This window comes from Hydra vulgaris, chromosome 10, assembly GCF_038396675.1.
Source record: "Hydra vulgaris chromosome 10, alternate assembly HydraT2T_AEP".
Taxonomy (NCBI): domain Eukaryota; kingdom Metazoa; phylum Cnidaria; class Hydrozoa; order Anthoathecata; family Hydridae; genus Hydra; species Hydra vulgaris.
The window spans coordinates 37,781,634-37,797,129 of record NC_088929.1 but is presented as its reverse complement, the minus strand read 5'-3'; the positions used below and the strand labels follow the sequence as shown (position 1 = coordinate 37,797,129).

The following is a 15,496-nucleotide window of genomic DNA, read 5'->3' as shown; positions in this document are numbered from 1 at the left end:
TCACACTAAAATCATGGTCATCAAACATACTCAACTATCAAATATTAAATCTGATAAACAATTGCTTGGTCAATATTCCTAGCGTTGAATGTCATCATCACATGCAAAGGTAAATTATCATCTGTAAAGGACTGCCGCTGAGGTGCTTTATCAGTGTAGAGTGACTTACACTTCTCTGAGTTGGTAGATACTGATAGATATCGTCCTACATACTTAAACAGTTGAGGAAAACGTTCTTTGCTGGAGAACCAGAATGTAAGTAGTTGCACGCCGGTATCAATCTCCTTAACAACCTATTTGTAGGCAGCAGTTTTATCATATGATATAAGCATAGAGTAAATGTATGATTGATTTATTAATAAACTTAAAATAGAAATTACGTTGTTGACTTTTGATTAGTGAATTGATGTACTTATTATCGTGAAAAGTTTGCATTGCGTGATTAATTGTTAAAGAAATATCTCGGAACTCATGGTAAGGCATGGCATTTGGCAAAAATAGCAGGATTTACAACTTTTGCCGAAAATCACAGAATTCTCGGCATCTGCGACTTCGTGAATCTTCATATATATATATATATATATATATATATATATATATATATATATATATATATATATATATATATATATATATATATATATTTTATACGAAAGTTATATTTGCTTTAATTATTAAACATTTTCATTTTTAAAATTTGTCTTTTTACCTGTTCCTTAATTAATCTGACTCGATAGCAATATAAAATAGGATTAACTAGCGATTTTATACATACAAATGCGTATGACCACGTATAAGCTGCATGTATCCATTGAACGTTTTTAGTACAAGGTTTAATCATCCACGTAGCTGTAACCATTACATAAGGAGTAAAACAAAGGTAAAGAGATACTAATAAAAAAAAAGTTAAGTAGCTAATGTTAATTTGCTTTAATTTTTCCTCATTGTTTTTAATTTCACATGGTAACTCAAAATGAGAACTTTGTTTTTTAATAAACGCAGAACATATTATTGCATTTGATTTAGTTGAAAAAGAAATTGTTGATGGAGCAAAGTTACTTTTATTTCCATTCTTTGAGGAAGTTGTCGAAAAACAGTCACTTATTCTTTGTTTCCTGTTTGTGTTTGTTCTTGTTATGTTTTTCACTTTGTATAAAATTTTAAAGTGAGAATAAATGCTCATAAACATGAAAGGTGGCAAAGATAATAAAATAATATTTTTAATTAATTGTTTTTCAGGCGTTAAGAGACTTGCTACGTTTAAAATTAGTACCACAACGGATAACACTACTATTGAAGGAACATAATGTAAAGGATTTCCACTAACTTGGTGTTTGTAGAAAAATGGTTTAAACAGAGCCAAATATCGATCGAGTGAAATAATAGTCACTAGCAGAAACGACAAATATTGCAAAACATGAGAAGTAAATACAGCAGATAAGTATACAACGCAGTAATGGTTTTTTTGAAGACCTAGCATCAAAGTTACAATCCATAAAGGCATACTTATAAGAGCACTTAGAAAATCACATACCGCTGTACTTGCTAATAATACATTTGATGATGTATACAGCTTTTTTGTTTTAACAATAACAGCAAACACAACCAAGTTTAAAAAAACTGTTGGTATAATTAAAAGAATAATTAATAATGTTGCAACGTAGATAAAAACCTTGCATTCATTGCACAATGGAATGACATGTATGGCTCCACTGCATATTATTGTATATTTCTCATAACTAGAATGGTTTGATATTACAGTATGGTTCATTCGGATTAAATTATGTTGGATTAAATCTAAAGATATATATATATATATATATATATATATATATATATATATATATATATATATATATATATACATACATATATATATATATATATATATATATATATATATATATATATATATATATATATATATATATATATATATATATATATATATATATATATATATATATATATATATATATATATATATATATATATATAATGTTCTTAAAGAACAGAGCAATAATAAATTCGTAAAAAACACTATCTAACTTTTATCTTCGACTTGAAGTTTCACCATTGCTGGATCATCAGGAAGAGAACTCTTCCTGATGATCCAGCAATGGTCATCAACTTTAAGTCGAAGATAAAAGTTAGATAAGTGTTTTTTACTAATTTATATATATATATATATATATATATATATATATATATATATATATATATATATATATATATATATATATATATATATATATATATATATATATATATATATATATATATATGTTTGTATGTAATTTTAGAGTATTCGTTTCTTTAAAAAAATAAACTGTTCCAATTAGCAATTTTTAGGAAAAGTGAAGAGTACATGCACCGACTGACAAATAGAACATGCAAGGGAGTGATGCTACATTGACTGAGGGTTTGGATTCGGGCAGTGTTATGGTTTAAAAAGGTCCCAATTAGCTGAATAATGGTGTAAGTACTTATCAAATAAGGGGCGGAAGGGAGGGGGTTTTTAAAGTTTATCATAAGATTTGTTGTTTTTGAACATATTTTAAAAAGTTTTTCTTTTTTGTAATTTTTATTATGTTTTAGTTTTACTAAATTTATTATTATTACTTTTTAGTATTATTTTAAATATTTATTGTTACTTATTTTTAATATTAGTCAGAGTTAAGTTATTAATTTTCCGTTAAATAATTTTTTAGTCGTTGTATCTTTTGTTATTATTTATTTATGATACAGATATACTATTATATTGTTTATCATTAAACTATCTTTTTAAAATTTGTAGCTAGGTAATATTGTCTTTTTATTAACTACTGCATGGTTTATTTATTACTACCTGCTTTTATTACTAATATGTATTATATAATATAAAAGTTAGTATTTAAAATATTTATTCAATTTGTTTTTGAATTGGTTGATACTGACTGTGTCTACTGTTTCTTGTTTAAGATTGTGTCAGTCGTTTACCACTCTATAGGTGAAAAAAATGTCGTTTTATATTTTCTGTATATTGCCTTCTCAGTTTACTATTGTGGCTTCTAATTTTATAGCCGTTATCTAGACAATCTTTACCTAGCAATTAAATACTATTGCAAGTTTTTTTGTGGTCTTATTGGGTACATGCTAAATCCAATCTAATCAACAATCTTCATATTCTCGTTTTGTCACAGACTTACTTTTGCTGTAGCGACTGCATAATTAAGAATATGCTATTCAGCACACTTTCAGGCTAAGAAGTTCTTTTAACTTTATCATGTCAGACTTTAATAACTAATTTATTAAATTCATTGGAAAGTCCAATAAGCTTCAAACATTTGTTTTAGTAAATAAAATCATTTACTCGATAATTAACTTCAAATATTATGATAATATTGATCTTAATAAAACTATCAAATCGAATTCTAAATTGTACCTTCATCTGAACATTAATTCGGATGAAGGTACATTTTTATCTTCGCAGAATAAGTTTACTTACCATTCTTCTGATAGTGTATGGAATTTCGACGCAAAAAGTCAACTATTTAATAAATTTAAATTTTACAAGAATAAAATAAGCAACTTATTAAGAACTTCTAAAAAGTCATAAATACATCTTCTTCTTTAAAAAGATAATCAACAAAAAAAAAATAATCAAAAAGTTACAAATAAAAAAAGATTATCAACATCAAACTTTCCTCACCATTAAATCTTGCATTCTCAAATCTATCAGTAAAACTTTTTTAAACAGTACGGTTGTTGCTAACATATTCTAATTCTTACGTTCTTAATCCAGTGACTAAAAATGAGATGTGTATTTGTTAAAAATATACTCTGCAAAATGATAAAAGTTTAGGACCAAATAATGTCTCCACACATTTTCATAAATTTATTATTTACACTATATCAAAGCTTTTCTGCACTCCATTGAATAAATTTTTTAAAAGAAGGCTTTTTCCAAATGTCATTAATATCGCTTAAGTCATTTCTCTTCAGAAAAGGTGTTATCTAATAGACCCTAATAGACCACAAAAACTATCAAACAGTTTCGCTTCCAACTAATACAAGTAAAATATTTGAAAAAACCATACACAACAAACTTTATATGTTTCTTGAGAAAAATTAATGTCTCTATAAGTTTCAATATGGTTTTTGTAACAAACACTCCATAACTCATGCACTTATTAAAATAACTGACACTTTTAGAAATGCTCTAAAAAATAAACTTTTTGCAAGTGGTGTATTTCTTGACTTAGAGAAGGCATTTAATTTAGTTAATCACTTCATGCTTCAAAGTAGATTAGAACACCATGGTATTCAAGGTATTAATCTAAAATGAGATTTATCATACTTTTTTAATAAACTGCAATTTGTCTCCATTAATGATGCCAAATCTTTGCCAATAAATACTCTATGGGTTTACCCCAAGATTCTGTATTAGGACCATTACCTTCTAGGACAAAATTGCCTTTCCTTATTTTTATAAATGATCTTAATATGAATTAACTTAATCATAATGAACAAAGCATTAAAAAAAATAAAAAAAATACTAATCATGATTTATCCAATCTATTTCTATGGCTGCACTCTAACAAACCAATTTTCAATACTAAAACTGAACTCACAACTTTCTAATTAAGTTAATCTAAAATCTATAAAAACCTAAACTTCCAACTAAGTGGCCAAAAATGTTTACTGTAGCTTTTTAAAATATCTTGGAATCAAAGTCGATACAAATCTATCTGTTTCCTTTCATCTTAAAGACTCAGCAGTGAAACTGCGTAGATTAATTGGTGTGCTGGTCAAAATTCGATATTACTTCAATTATGACTCTCTGCTCAATATATACCATCCAAGTTTTTTGGAGGTTTGGGGACAAAACCAGTCACATGCTATTTTAGTTCATAGATTTTGAAAACAATTTACTTTTAACAACATTATTTTAATTCTAACGGGTGATGCGGAAGTTATCGGACAAAATAAAAACGTCAATAACTTATTTATAAATAAAAAAACGAACTACAATTATATTTTTTTTAAATAAAGCATTTATCTTTTAATAAAAAAAAAATATTATTTATTATATGAAAAAACATCACCATCTGCAATTGATCTCAATTTTGCTCTCACGCCTTTCATATGCGACTGTAAAAAGTTTAAATCAATTTCTTGCAATTTTAGTTTAATGCGATCAATCAAAACTTGCTCTGTTGAAGCTTGCCAATCTCCCTCGTAAACCTTCTGTGCCAAATGTCCCCCAAAATTTTCAATTGGTTGTGCTTGAGGCACATTTGGGGGATTGGATTCTTTATCAACGTATTAGACATATTGGTCCATCTAATTTAGAGAATCTTTAGAATAATGAGAACTTGCTAAATCTGGCCAAAATAAATAGTTAAAGTCTCCATGATACTTGTGAATAAATGGAAGAAGTCGTTTTTCTAAACATTCATTAATATAGATTGATGAATTGATCGCTACAGCCTTGGAAGTGCGAAACAATGGCTCGGATATACCACGGTCAGATATGGCTATCCATATTAATAATTTTTTTGGAAATTTCTCTTTTCCTATAAGACGAACACTTTCTGGGCATGTATTTTCGTTGTTTGTGTAGTATCCAGACTTTCCAGGCATGTTGTCCCCTGCAAAACAAAAGTATTTTTAGTCATCGATGACTAGAAGCGATTTTGTGTTATAGAGTTGGTTAACTAGTTTCCTGCTTCTTTTCTTTGCCTTTATTTGTTGTTCTATAGTTTATTTTGCAGTCTTTTCACGTTTTCTATATTTAATATTCATTTTTTTTAACTGACGACCAATTGTCGATTGATTTACACCGATTTTAATACCTATTTTTCTCTGACTGACCCCTTTTCGATTGTTGACAAGTCTCGTTAATTCGGCTTTCTTTTCTCTAGTCCAGGATGTCGGACGACCAGGGTGCTGTCTATCAGAAAACGATTGAACAGTTTCAAGTCTTTTTAGGTTATGATATATTGTACTTCGAGCAAGTCCTTCCTTTTCAAAATGATTTACAATTATTTTTTTTTTATATTAGGTTTATTTACAAAAAACATTTTTAGTCGCTTTTGAAAAGATTCTTGTTCAGCTGCATTTAACCTCATTTTAAATAATTGTGTTTCAAATAACAAAGTTTATATTTTATAGAACGCTTATGCCTACGCATAAAACCATAAAAACTAATTATTATGCTCAAATAATGAAATTAGGATTTGTCCGATAACTTCCGCATCACCCGTTAACATCTTTTACTTTCTCTTTAAAATATGCATTTATGTGATTTTGTTCATCTATTAAATTGTCTATTTTTCTGGAATCATAAACAAGTAAACCACTTTTGCTCTGTCTTTAATTTTTTTACCATTAAAATAAATTCTCGTTATTACCTTCGATCTTATAATTATAAATATCCTCAAATTATCTATCCCAAATCATTTTCTGTTAAAGAAGAGCTAAAATAAAAAGCTGAATTAATTTAATAAACGTGGAAATAACCCGCGTTGCTCACTTTTAATGAAAATGTTTAAATTCTTTTTAAACTTTTTGAAAATGTTTAAACTTTTTATAAAACTTTTCGAAAATGTTAAAATTTTTTTTAAACTTTTTATAAAACTTTTTGAAAATGTTTAAACTTTTTTTAAAAGTTCTTTCGAGTCTGGTGCTTAAAAATGCAAAAGAAAAGTAAATAAGGAGTTTTTTTCAACACAAAGAGAGACTTTGTTAAATATTGTTACTGGCATGCTGCCACCACATTTAAAAGCATCAGCTTCGGATACTAAGAACAAAGAAGATGCGTAGTTATTATTTAAAAGTTGAATCAAAAGTTAAGTGAAAATTTGGTCATCAGGAAAACAAATTCAATATCTTTTTTTTTTTTTTGAATTCAACTCAATTGCATTTTAAAAAAATATTAAAAATGATTCATATAAAATACGAATCACTAACATGTAGAGCAAGACGGTCAGTAAAATTGAACAAGAGGGTCAGTAAAATTGTGAAACTCAAAGTAAAATAGCAAGATGGTTAAAAAAAGTAAAAATATAAATGTATTATAGACTTGATTGACTGGTTGAAAGAACAGAGAAGATATTTTATCATTTCATTAAAAAGCAGAGCAGTTTTATTGATATAACGGGTGACAATTGAAAAACAAGATTGGATTCAAAGACACATCACTCCATTAAAGTATAGGGTAAAACAGAAAAGAAAAACGGCCAAAATACTTATGCACCATCTGAATAGTAATTATCAGTTAATGGAATAAGTCTCTCTAGCGGGCACAAGTATGGCCATTGTATGTACAATGTTCGTCCGTCAGTGAACTATAAATGAACCTTCAAAAATAGTTTTAACCCAAATAACAACTAAATTAAAAATATTCACATAAGCTTAGCCGTATTAAGAATGAAAATCGTCGTTATCACAAATTAGATGAAAAATGAAAGTTGTTTACTGGGCAATAAACAAAGGCAGAAAAAAGAGTAAATTAAATTAATAAAAAAAAAATTTACGAAATAAAGCTTAAACTAATCGGTCATTATATGTTGAAGAAGCAAAAAAAAGAGGATAAAAGCAGAAAAACAAATTCAAAACCATAGTTTGTCAGATATTTAAACAGAATTTCAACAACTTGAGTCTAAGCAATTGTTAGCCCTCTCCGATATGATAATATTGTTATGTATTTGCCAGTTAGTAAAAAAATTTTACAATCGTAATTAATAAAAGAAAAATTTACATGACTGGGGCTACCCAGTGAAAAATAAAACCGCGTCCCACATGGGTTACGCGTGGGTTCCGTGTGGGATTGATGGGATTTACGTGGGACGGTTTTTCCCATGTGGTATCCGTATGAAAATTTGTCACCTTAAACCCATGTGGGTAATCCCACATGGGTTACATGTGGGAACCATATGGTATTTACACACATGGGAAATCCCACGTGGGTTTCATGTGGGATTTGCATGGGAATTAATTTGAAAGCTGGAAACTAAAAAAAAATTTTTTTTTTTAAAAACTAAAAAAAAAATTTTTAAATCGACATTGCATTGCGTTACGTTTATATTGTGTGAAAATATTTTATATTAATATAGAGAATGGCAAGCGAGTATGTAAGTACCACGAATAATGTTTATCTTTCTTTATAGAAATAAGATTAAAATTTGTGCAAATAGACTTATTATTAGGATAATATAATAGTTATTTGAATATAGATCTTGAGTAAATTATTTGCAAACAACTGATGCAAGTTGAAATGTTGTCAAAAACCAATCTTGCATGCATGGGACACTGCAGTGTCCCACAAAGAAATGCAGGTTTGAAAGTCGAAGAATTTCCAATTTTCTTTATTAAAAAAAGAAAAAAATAGGTTGGAGATGGGTTTCTGTAACTTTTTTTATGCTCCAAAACTTTTAACTTTAGATATAATAAGGTCCTTAAGACTTAAGGGACTTACGAACTACATTTAGGAACAAAAACAGGATATTTACAGAAACTTTTCAATTTTTTAATCTGGAGTACCACAGTGTTATTGAGAATAAAGCCTCAGGGTCCAGTTTTCAAAGTAATATGATCTAAAGTAATATATAAATTAAAAAAAATGCTTTAAAATGCATGCAGTTATACATATAACTCCTGATAGTTAACTATAAGTATAACTAGTTATACATAAAATTTATTATATAAATTTATTTTTTAAGGTTATGCTTGAACAAATTAGTACCAATTAATTCAAATTCAAGATTTAGTTCAAGTTAAAGTTCTTATTTTTTCATTGTTTTTTCACTATTTTATATTTATTTGTTCAAATTTGTTAACTAGTACTAATTCTTATATATATATACTAATATATATATATATATATATATATATATATATATATATATATATATATATATATATATATATATATATAATTTTTACTTTATTTACAACACCATTTGATATACAACAAACCCTACAAAGCTTACAATAATTCAGTTAAGATTCAATCTGAGTTATTGAAACGTAATAAATTTAACATCAATAGAAAAGTAAAGCTGTCATCATTTAAAATATAAAGGGTGTTGTCAAAATATGTTGAAAATAAAATTAAGTTACTAATAAAATCACGTTCAACAATGATAAATATTCTTACTGTAGTAAGAATTAGTACTAGTTAACAAATTTGAACAAATAAATATAAAATAGTGAAAAAACAATGAAAAAATAAGAACTTTAACTTGAACTAAATCTTGAATTTGAATTAATTGGTACTAATTTGTTCAAGCATAACCTTAAAAAATAAGTTTTTATAACAAATTATATGTATAACTAGTTATACATATAATTAACTATCAGGAGTTATATGTATAACTGCATGCATTTTAAAGCATTTTTTTCAATTTATATATTACTTTAGATCGTATTACTTTGAATATTGGACCCAGAGACTTTTTTCCAGGGATGCGGAGTCCCAAAAAAGACTCCGGATTTGAAAGTCACAAAAAGATTACTTTATCCTAGTTTTTGGTATCCAGGAGCTCTAAAAATATAAATAAGTCTATGGACTACTATTAGGAAAAAAAATTAAGACTTTTAGGTTAGAGGAACAATTTTTTTTTGAGCCCGGAGTCCTTAGGCATAATGGCGGCAAGGACTCCGGGACTCCAGGACTCCGGGCTTAAAAACAATAAGTTTCAAGTCATTAAATCTCATGATTTTTTTTATAATAGTAGATAATAAGTCAACAAACATGTTTAGAGCTTCTGGACACTACAGACTTGGAAAATGTAAAGATATAAAGCCGGAGTCCTTTTGGGACTCCGCATCCCTGCTTTTTTCCCAATTACACTGTGGTACTCCAGATTAAAAATTGAAAAGTTTATGTAAATATCCTGTTTTTGTTTCTCAATGTACTTCGTAAGTCCAGTAAGTTTTACGAACCTTATTATATATAAAGTTAAAAGTTTTGGAGCCTAAAAAAAGTTACAGAAACCTCCCTATCTCCCCCCTATTTTAATTTTTTTTTTTAATAAAGAAAATTTGACTTTCAAACCAGCATTTCTTTGTGGGACACTGCAGTGTCCCATGCATGCATGCTTGGTTTTTGACAACATTTGAACTTGCATCAGTCAATTGTTTGCAGATAATATACTCAAGAACTATATTCAAATATCATATGAACATGTTAGAGAATGTTCATATGATATTTGAACATCACAAATTTAATAATATTGTTGTGATATGTTATATAAATAATACCATAATAGATTATGATATGATTATAAGGATATGAAGATAGGATATGAAGGTAATGATCAAAGAATAAATTTACTTATAGAAATTTAGATGTTTGTTTATTAGTTTCAGAATATTATATTATGTGTGACCGCGACCTTCTATAATAACAGACCTTGACATCGCGCAACAAAGTTTTTAAACTGAAGGCCAATTCCTAATACTGTGTTTACATTTTCATCTTTTAACATTAGACGAAAGTTTGTGTTCACGCTTTTTTAATAAATCTTTAAAATTTGATTGGTTTATAAATTAGATAGCGCAACTTCAAGACGATAACGTTGTAAGGTTCAAGGGGTTAACATTGTAAGGTAATAATATTGTCAAGCTAACGATAAGTTTTTTTAATAATTAAAATGCCTTTAAAATGCTGTGTAACTCTTTGCAAGTCGAACTATTTCAACTACAACAAAAATATCAATTTATACAACTACAACTACAATATCAATTGCAACTACAACAAAAATATCAATACTCAGCTACAACAAAAATATCAATTTATAAATTCCCGAAGAATCTAGAGGAGAGAAAAAGATGTAGTGAAGCTATCCCAAGAACTGGTTTTATTGTTACAGACTATACAGCAGTATGTCAACTGCATTGGCCAAATGAAGCACCTTTTGAAAGCAAATATGGGAAGCAATGACCTTTAAACCCACCATCTGTTTTTAAAAAAATATTCCGCCTAGTTGTTTAGCCACACGAGCAAGTAAAGTTAGAAAAACTGTAACTTCAAGCGGTTTTCGAAGCATTTTACCAGATGAGTTAAATGATTTTCTAAAAGAGGATGAACTTATATTTGACGATATTCAATCTTTGTTAAGTGATAATAATGATGTTATTGTTTTCCAGCTTAATAAAAAAAGTTTACACATACAATCAAAAATGTACAAACTTGGTGTTCCATTATTTATTTTAGTAATTTTCAATGATTATTCATTTGTAGCTAACCATAATCGCACAACTTGTAATATTTCATCTTTAGCTATAAACAAATTAAAGTTAATAAAAACAAAATCAGCTTTATTTGAAGCAGTTAGATTTTTAAAAAATAAAGAAAGTTCACTTCAGTCAAATATTCTATTCGAACACCTTAATGCTATGAGAAAAGTTAATGTTGGTGAAGTTTTATATACTTCAGATATTATATGTAGAGCATATGAGTATTTTGCTATGCAACAAAGTTTATATGATTGTTTGTGTATTGACTACAAGTTACCAAGTATAAGGATTTTAACACGATTGAGTTCAAAAATAAGCTCAATGGAGGACCTAAGTTTCATAAATAGTATTTTTATGAATTTAAATCCATTGAAAAGAACTTTCATACTAATGATTGATTAGGTCTATGTCAAAGCTTCATTACTTTACCAAAGAGGTGCTTTGTTTGGTCAAGTAGTAAACTACCCTGAAAAGTTAGCTAAAACAATTTTATCATTTATGATTAAATGTCTTTTTGGAGGTCCAGAATTTATATGTAGAGCTCAACCTGTTTCAAGTCTTTCCTCTGAATTTCAGTTTGCTCAATGTCAACAAATTGTTGATACGATAAATAATATTGAAAGTAGTAAGACACTGGTAATAATTACTGATGGTAACCGTGTAAATCAAAGATTTTTTGGAACTTTTAAAACAGTTGATAGTAAACCATGGTTATCAACATCAGGTATATATTTATTGTATGATTATGTGCATCTCTTAAAATCTATACGAAACAATTGGTTGACAAAAAAGACTGGGGAACTTCAATTTTTGAACAATAAAGAACTGGCTTTGGCTAAGTGGAGTGATTTAGAAACTTTATATAAAACTGAGTGCAATAGTCTTTTTAAACTCTCTAAATTTACAGCTAAATCAGTTTATCCAAAACCAATAGAGAGACAATCTGTAAAGTTTTGTTTGTCTGTTTTTTGCAAAGAAACAGTAGCTGCATTAAGAACGCATCCAGAGATTGAAAATAAAGCATTTGAAGGTACTGCTGTATTTATTGAAAAAATAATTTTTTTTCGAATGTTGTTAATGTCAAAGCACCTGGTGCTGGCATTCGGTTTAGAAATGAATTATGCGGAGAAATCGACTCAGTTGGTGATCAACGGTTACAACTGCTACGAGATATTGCTGAACTGTCAAGTTTTATAAAACCTACAGGCAATAGCGCATTCATGTTATGGCTTTATTGATCTCGTAGAAACTTTGTTGAGAAAAGGAGCAAAGTATGTCTTATTAGGTTGGTTTTCAACAGATCCACTTGAAAAAAGGTTTTTCTAAGCTTCAGCAGGGATCTGGAGGTACTTACTTTATAAACGCTAAATCTGTAATTGAAAAAATTAATATTCAACATACTAAATTGATATTACAACTTGACATTCCTGTTGATGGTATCGATGGTCATACTTGTGACATATGTTTTAGAGATATTTCTACTGATGAAAAAGAACTTCTGGATAATATACATGATCTTGAAAGCTCAGTTAATAAATCTACATTAGTGGCTATAGTTTACATAGCTGGCTATGTGCAAAAAAGCGAAATAAAAATTTATGATAATTCTACCAATTATTATTATAAATATGGAAGTTATCTGTATAGCCTAAACAGAGGCGGACTTGAAATTCCTTCTGATACTCTTTTCTAATGGTCAATATTTTGCTTTTTTTCAAGGTGCTACTGACCCTTTATGCAGAACATTTTGTGTTACTCAGTTTCAGTTCATTGCTGCTAAATAAATTTAAAATCACAAAAAATCAATGCAGAGTATATTCTAATATCTGCTAAAGATTTACTCACTAATTACCACTCCCAAAATACTAAAGCTATCATAATTTATGTGAAAATTAGTTTTGTAATTTATTATGCTATTTACTTGTAATGTTTTTTATTTTCTCATTAGCCTATATGTCTCTCAATATGTTTGGATTTGTAAATATTTACCCTGTTGAGATATATTGATAAAACTTTTTTTTCGCTTGAATCAACTTTTGTTGGTGTTTTTTATTGTTGGTGATTTTTATTGTTACCATTTTTAGAAAAAAAAATTAAAAATACAGTTATCTTTCTAATATATAGATATATACTTTGATATGGTTCTGCTTGTTATTGATACTATTTAATATTACATAAATATTCTTAATGAAATTTGAAATACGAAAAATATGATTATCTTTTAACAATTTTTTGGTTTTCTTTTTATATTTCCGTCTTTACTAGAGATTATTATTAGAAAACATAGACTGCCATTACACCCTACCTAATATAAAAATATATCAATATAAGTAAAAGTGAAAGTTTAATCGGCCTTTAGTTTTTACGGCATTATGCGCGATGTCAAGGCCTGTTATTATAGAAGGCCGTGTGTGTGACGAAAAAGTAAAGATACTTTTGCATCCAGTGGCTATTGCACCCAACGTCTACATCATTGAAAAAGTAGGTTTTTACATTTTTGTTTTTGTTTTTTTGTTTAACTACTTATCCTAATTGATCACTTTTTTTCAGGATTCTCCTCATGGGTTCAAGGTCATTACGCATAATATGTATTCAATTACCCATAATACGTTAGTCATTGTAAGTAATAAATTAGGAAATAATTATTTGTGAAATATTGTAGTCATTAATGACTTCAACCTGGCTAATAATTAAAATTGCTCGACTAATAAGGTTTCTTATTAAAATTGCTCTCTCTCTCTCTCTCTCTCTCTCTCTCTCTCTCTCTCTCTCTCTCTCTCTCTCTCTCTCTCTCTCTCTCTTTATATATATATATATATATATATATATATTTATATAAAAATGTATATATATATATTTATATTTATATATATTTGTATTTATATTTTTTTTTTTAGAAAATGTTTGAAGAAAGTTAGAAGATACTAAAAACCTTGGTATTATGCAAGCCGAAGTGATTTAATTAATTCAATCGACAAAAAACGGCGTGTAAATCGCAAAAAAAAAAAAAATATTTTTAATATTCATTTTGGATGTATTGATTAATAGCATTTATTTTAAAATAAATTCATTTTGCAACACGTTTTTTAATTTTATAAAATTTCGTCATAATAGTTTAAGGTAAATCCCACATGGGTTATAGGTGGAAAACATCACATGTAAAAGATCAAAAATGCTTCACATTTTGAATACCAAATGGGATAAAGTACCAAATACCAGATTAAGTTAAGCCTCTCTGAAAGCTTCGATGATTAATTTTAAATTACTATTTAAGTAATTTTTAAATTAAAAGAATTTTAAAAATTATCATTGAAGCATTCTGACTTTCATTTGTCTAGTATTGACTACTTTTATACCATTTGGATTAAAATATGTGGCATTTAAGATCTATAACATGTAGTATTTTCCACCTATATCCCATGTAGGATTTACCACATAAAACCCATGTGGGATTTACCATATGAAACCCACATGGGACAAAATAATAATCCCCATATGGTAAAAACCCACGCGTATCCCATATGGGATTTACCATATGGAATCCATGTGGGATTTACCATATGAAACCCACATGGGACAAAATAATAATCCCCACATGGGTTACATATGGAAAAAATCCACGCGTATCCCATGTGCGCTTTTTCACTGGGTAGTAGAAGAAAAAATTAGTCTTATCATTAAGCCCCGAAAAATACATAATTATAAAATAACATTTTCAAAGAAAATGCAAAAAATAAATAAAATATAAAATGTTTTACAATATTTAGCTTTTAAACTTTCAAAATATTTAGTAATTTAAAGAGTTAAATTTAAGAACTGGTTAGTAAAGTAAGAAATTATAAAACTAAAAAATATAATTTTAGCTGGGTCAATTTACAAATAATTATATTTGAGTTAATCTCAGTTCTTTATGTTGATGTTGTTTTAATAAGAGTTAAAAAGCAGTTATACGTGGAACTATAAGATTAATAAACACAACAAAAGATAAAAAAATTACAATAATAACAAATACAATCTAAAGTTTGAAAAACTGCAATAACATTTAATTACAAGTTAATTAATTGTTAGTATTGTTCGTAAATAATATAGTAAAAAATATATATAAATATAGTAAAATATAGTGAAAAATTGAAAATTTTAGAAGAAATTTAATTCATTTTCAATTGGCACCAGCAATTGCTTAAGTTTTGTTTTGAATTGGCTTAGAGATTAATTTATTTTCACCTTGTTATTTAATATAGTATTCCCACTGATCTCAAAATATAACTGG

The 15,496-nt window shown here is 27.7% G+C and overlaps 1 protein-coding gene and 1 long non-coding RNA gene across 3 annotated transcripts; one reads left to right on the top strand and one right to left on the bottom strand.

Annotated features, from left to right (window-relative positions):
- Positions 1–640: 640 nt before the first annotated feature.
- On the bottom strand, positions 641–1,793 carry LOC136086586 (uncharacterized). The gene has a single exon (XM_065808823.1). The coding sequence runs from the start codon at positions 1,769–1,771 to the stop codon at positions 668–670; it is 1,104 nt and encodes a 367-aa protein (XP_065664895.1). The 5' UTR covers positions 1,772–1,793; the 3' UTR covers positions 641–667.
- A 6,226-nt stretch (positions 1,794–8,019) lies between these two features.
- Positions 8,020–14,306, top strand: LOC136085941 (uncharacterized). Of its 2 annotated transcripts, XR_010641278.1 has the most exons (3): positions 8,020–8,117; positions 10,351–13,845; positions 14,124–14,306. It is a non-coding gene; the product is annotated as an uncharacterized LOC136085941 (long non-coding RNA). The 2 variants fall into 2 exon arrangements; XR_010641277.1 differs by lacking the exon at positions 8,020–8,117 and having other exon boundaries at positions 9,351–13,845.
- Positions 14,307–15,496: the final 1,190 nt, after the last annotated feature.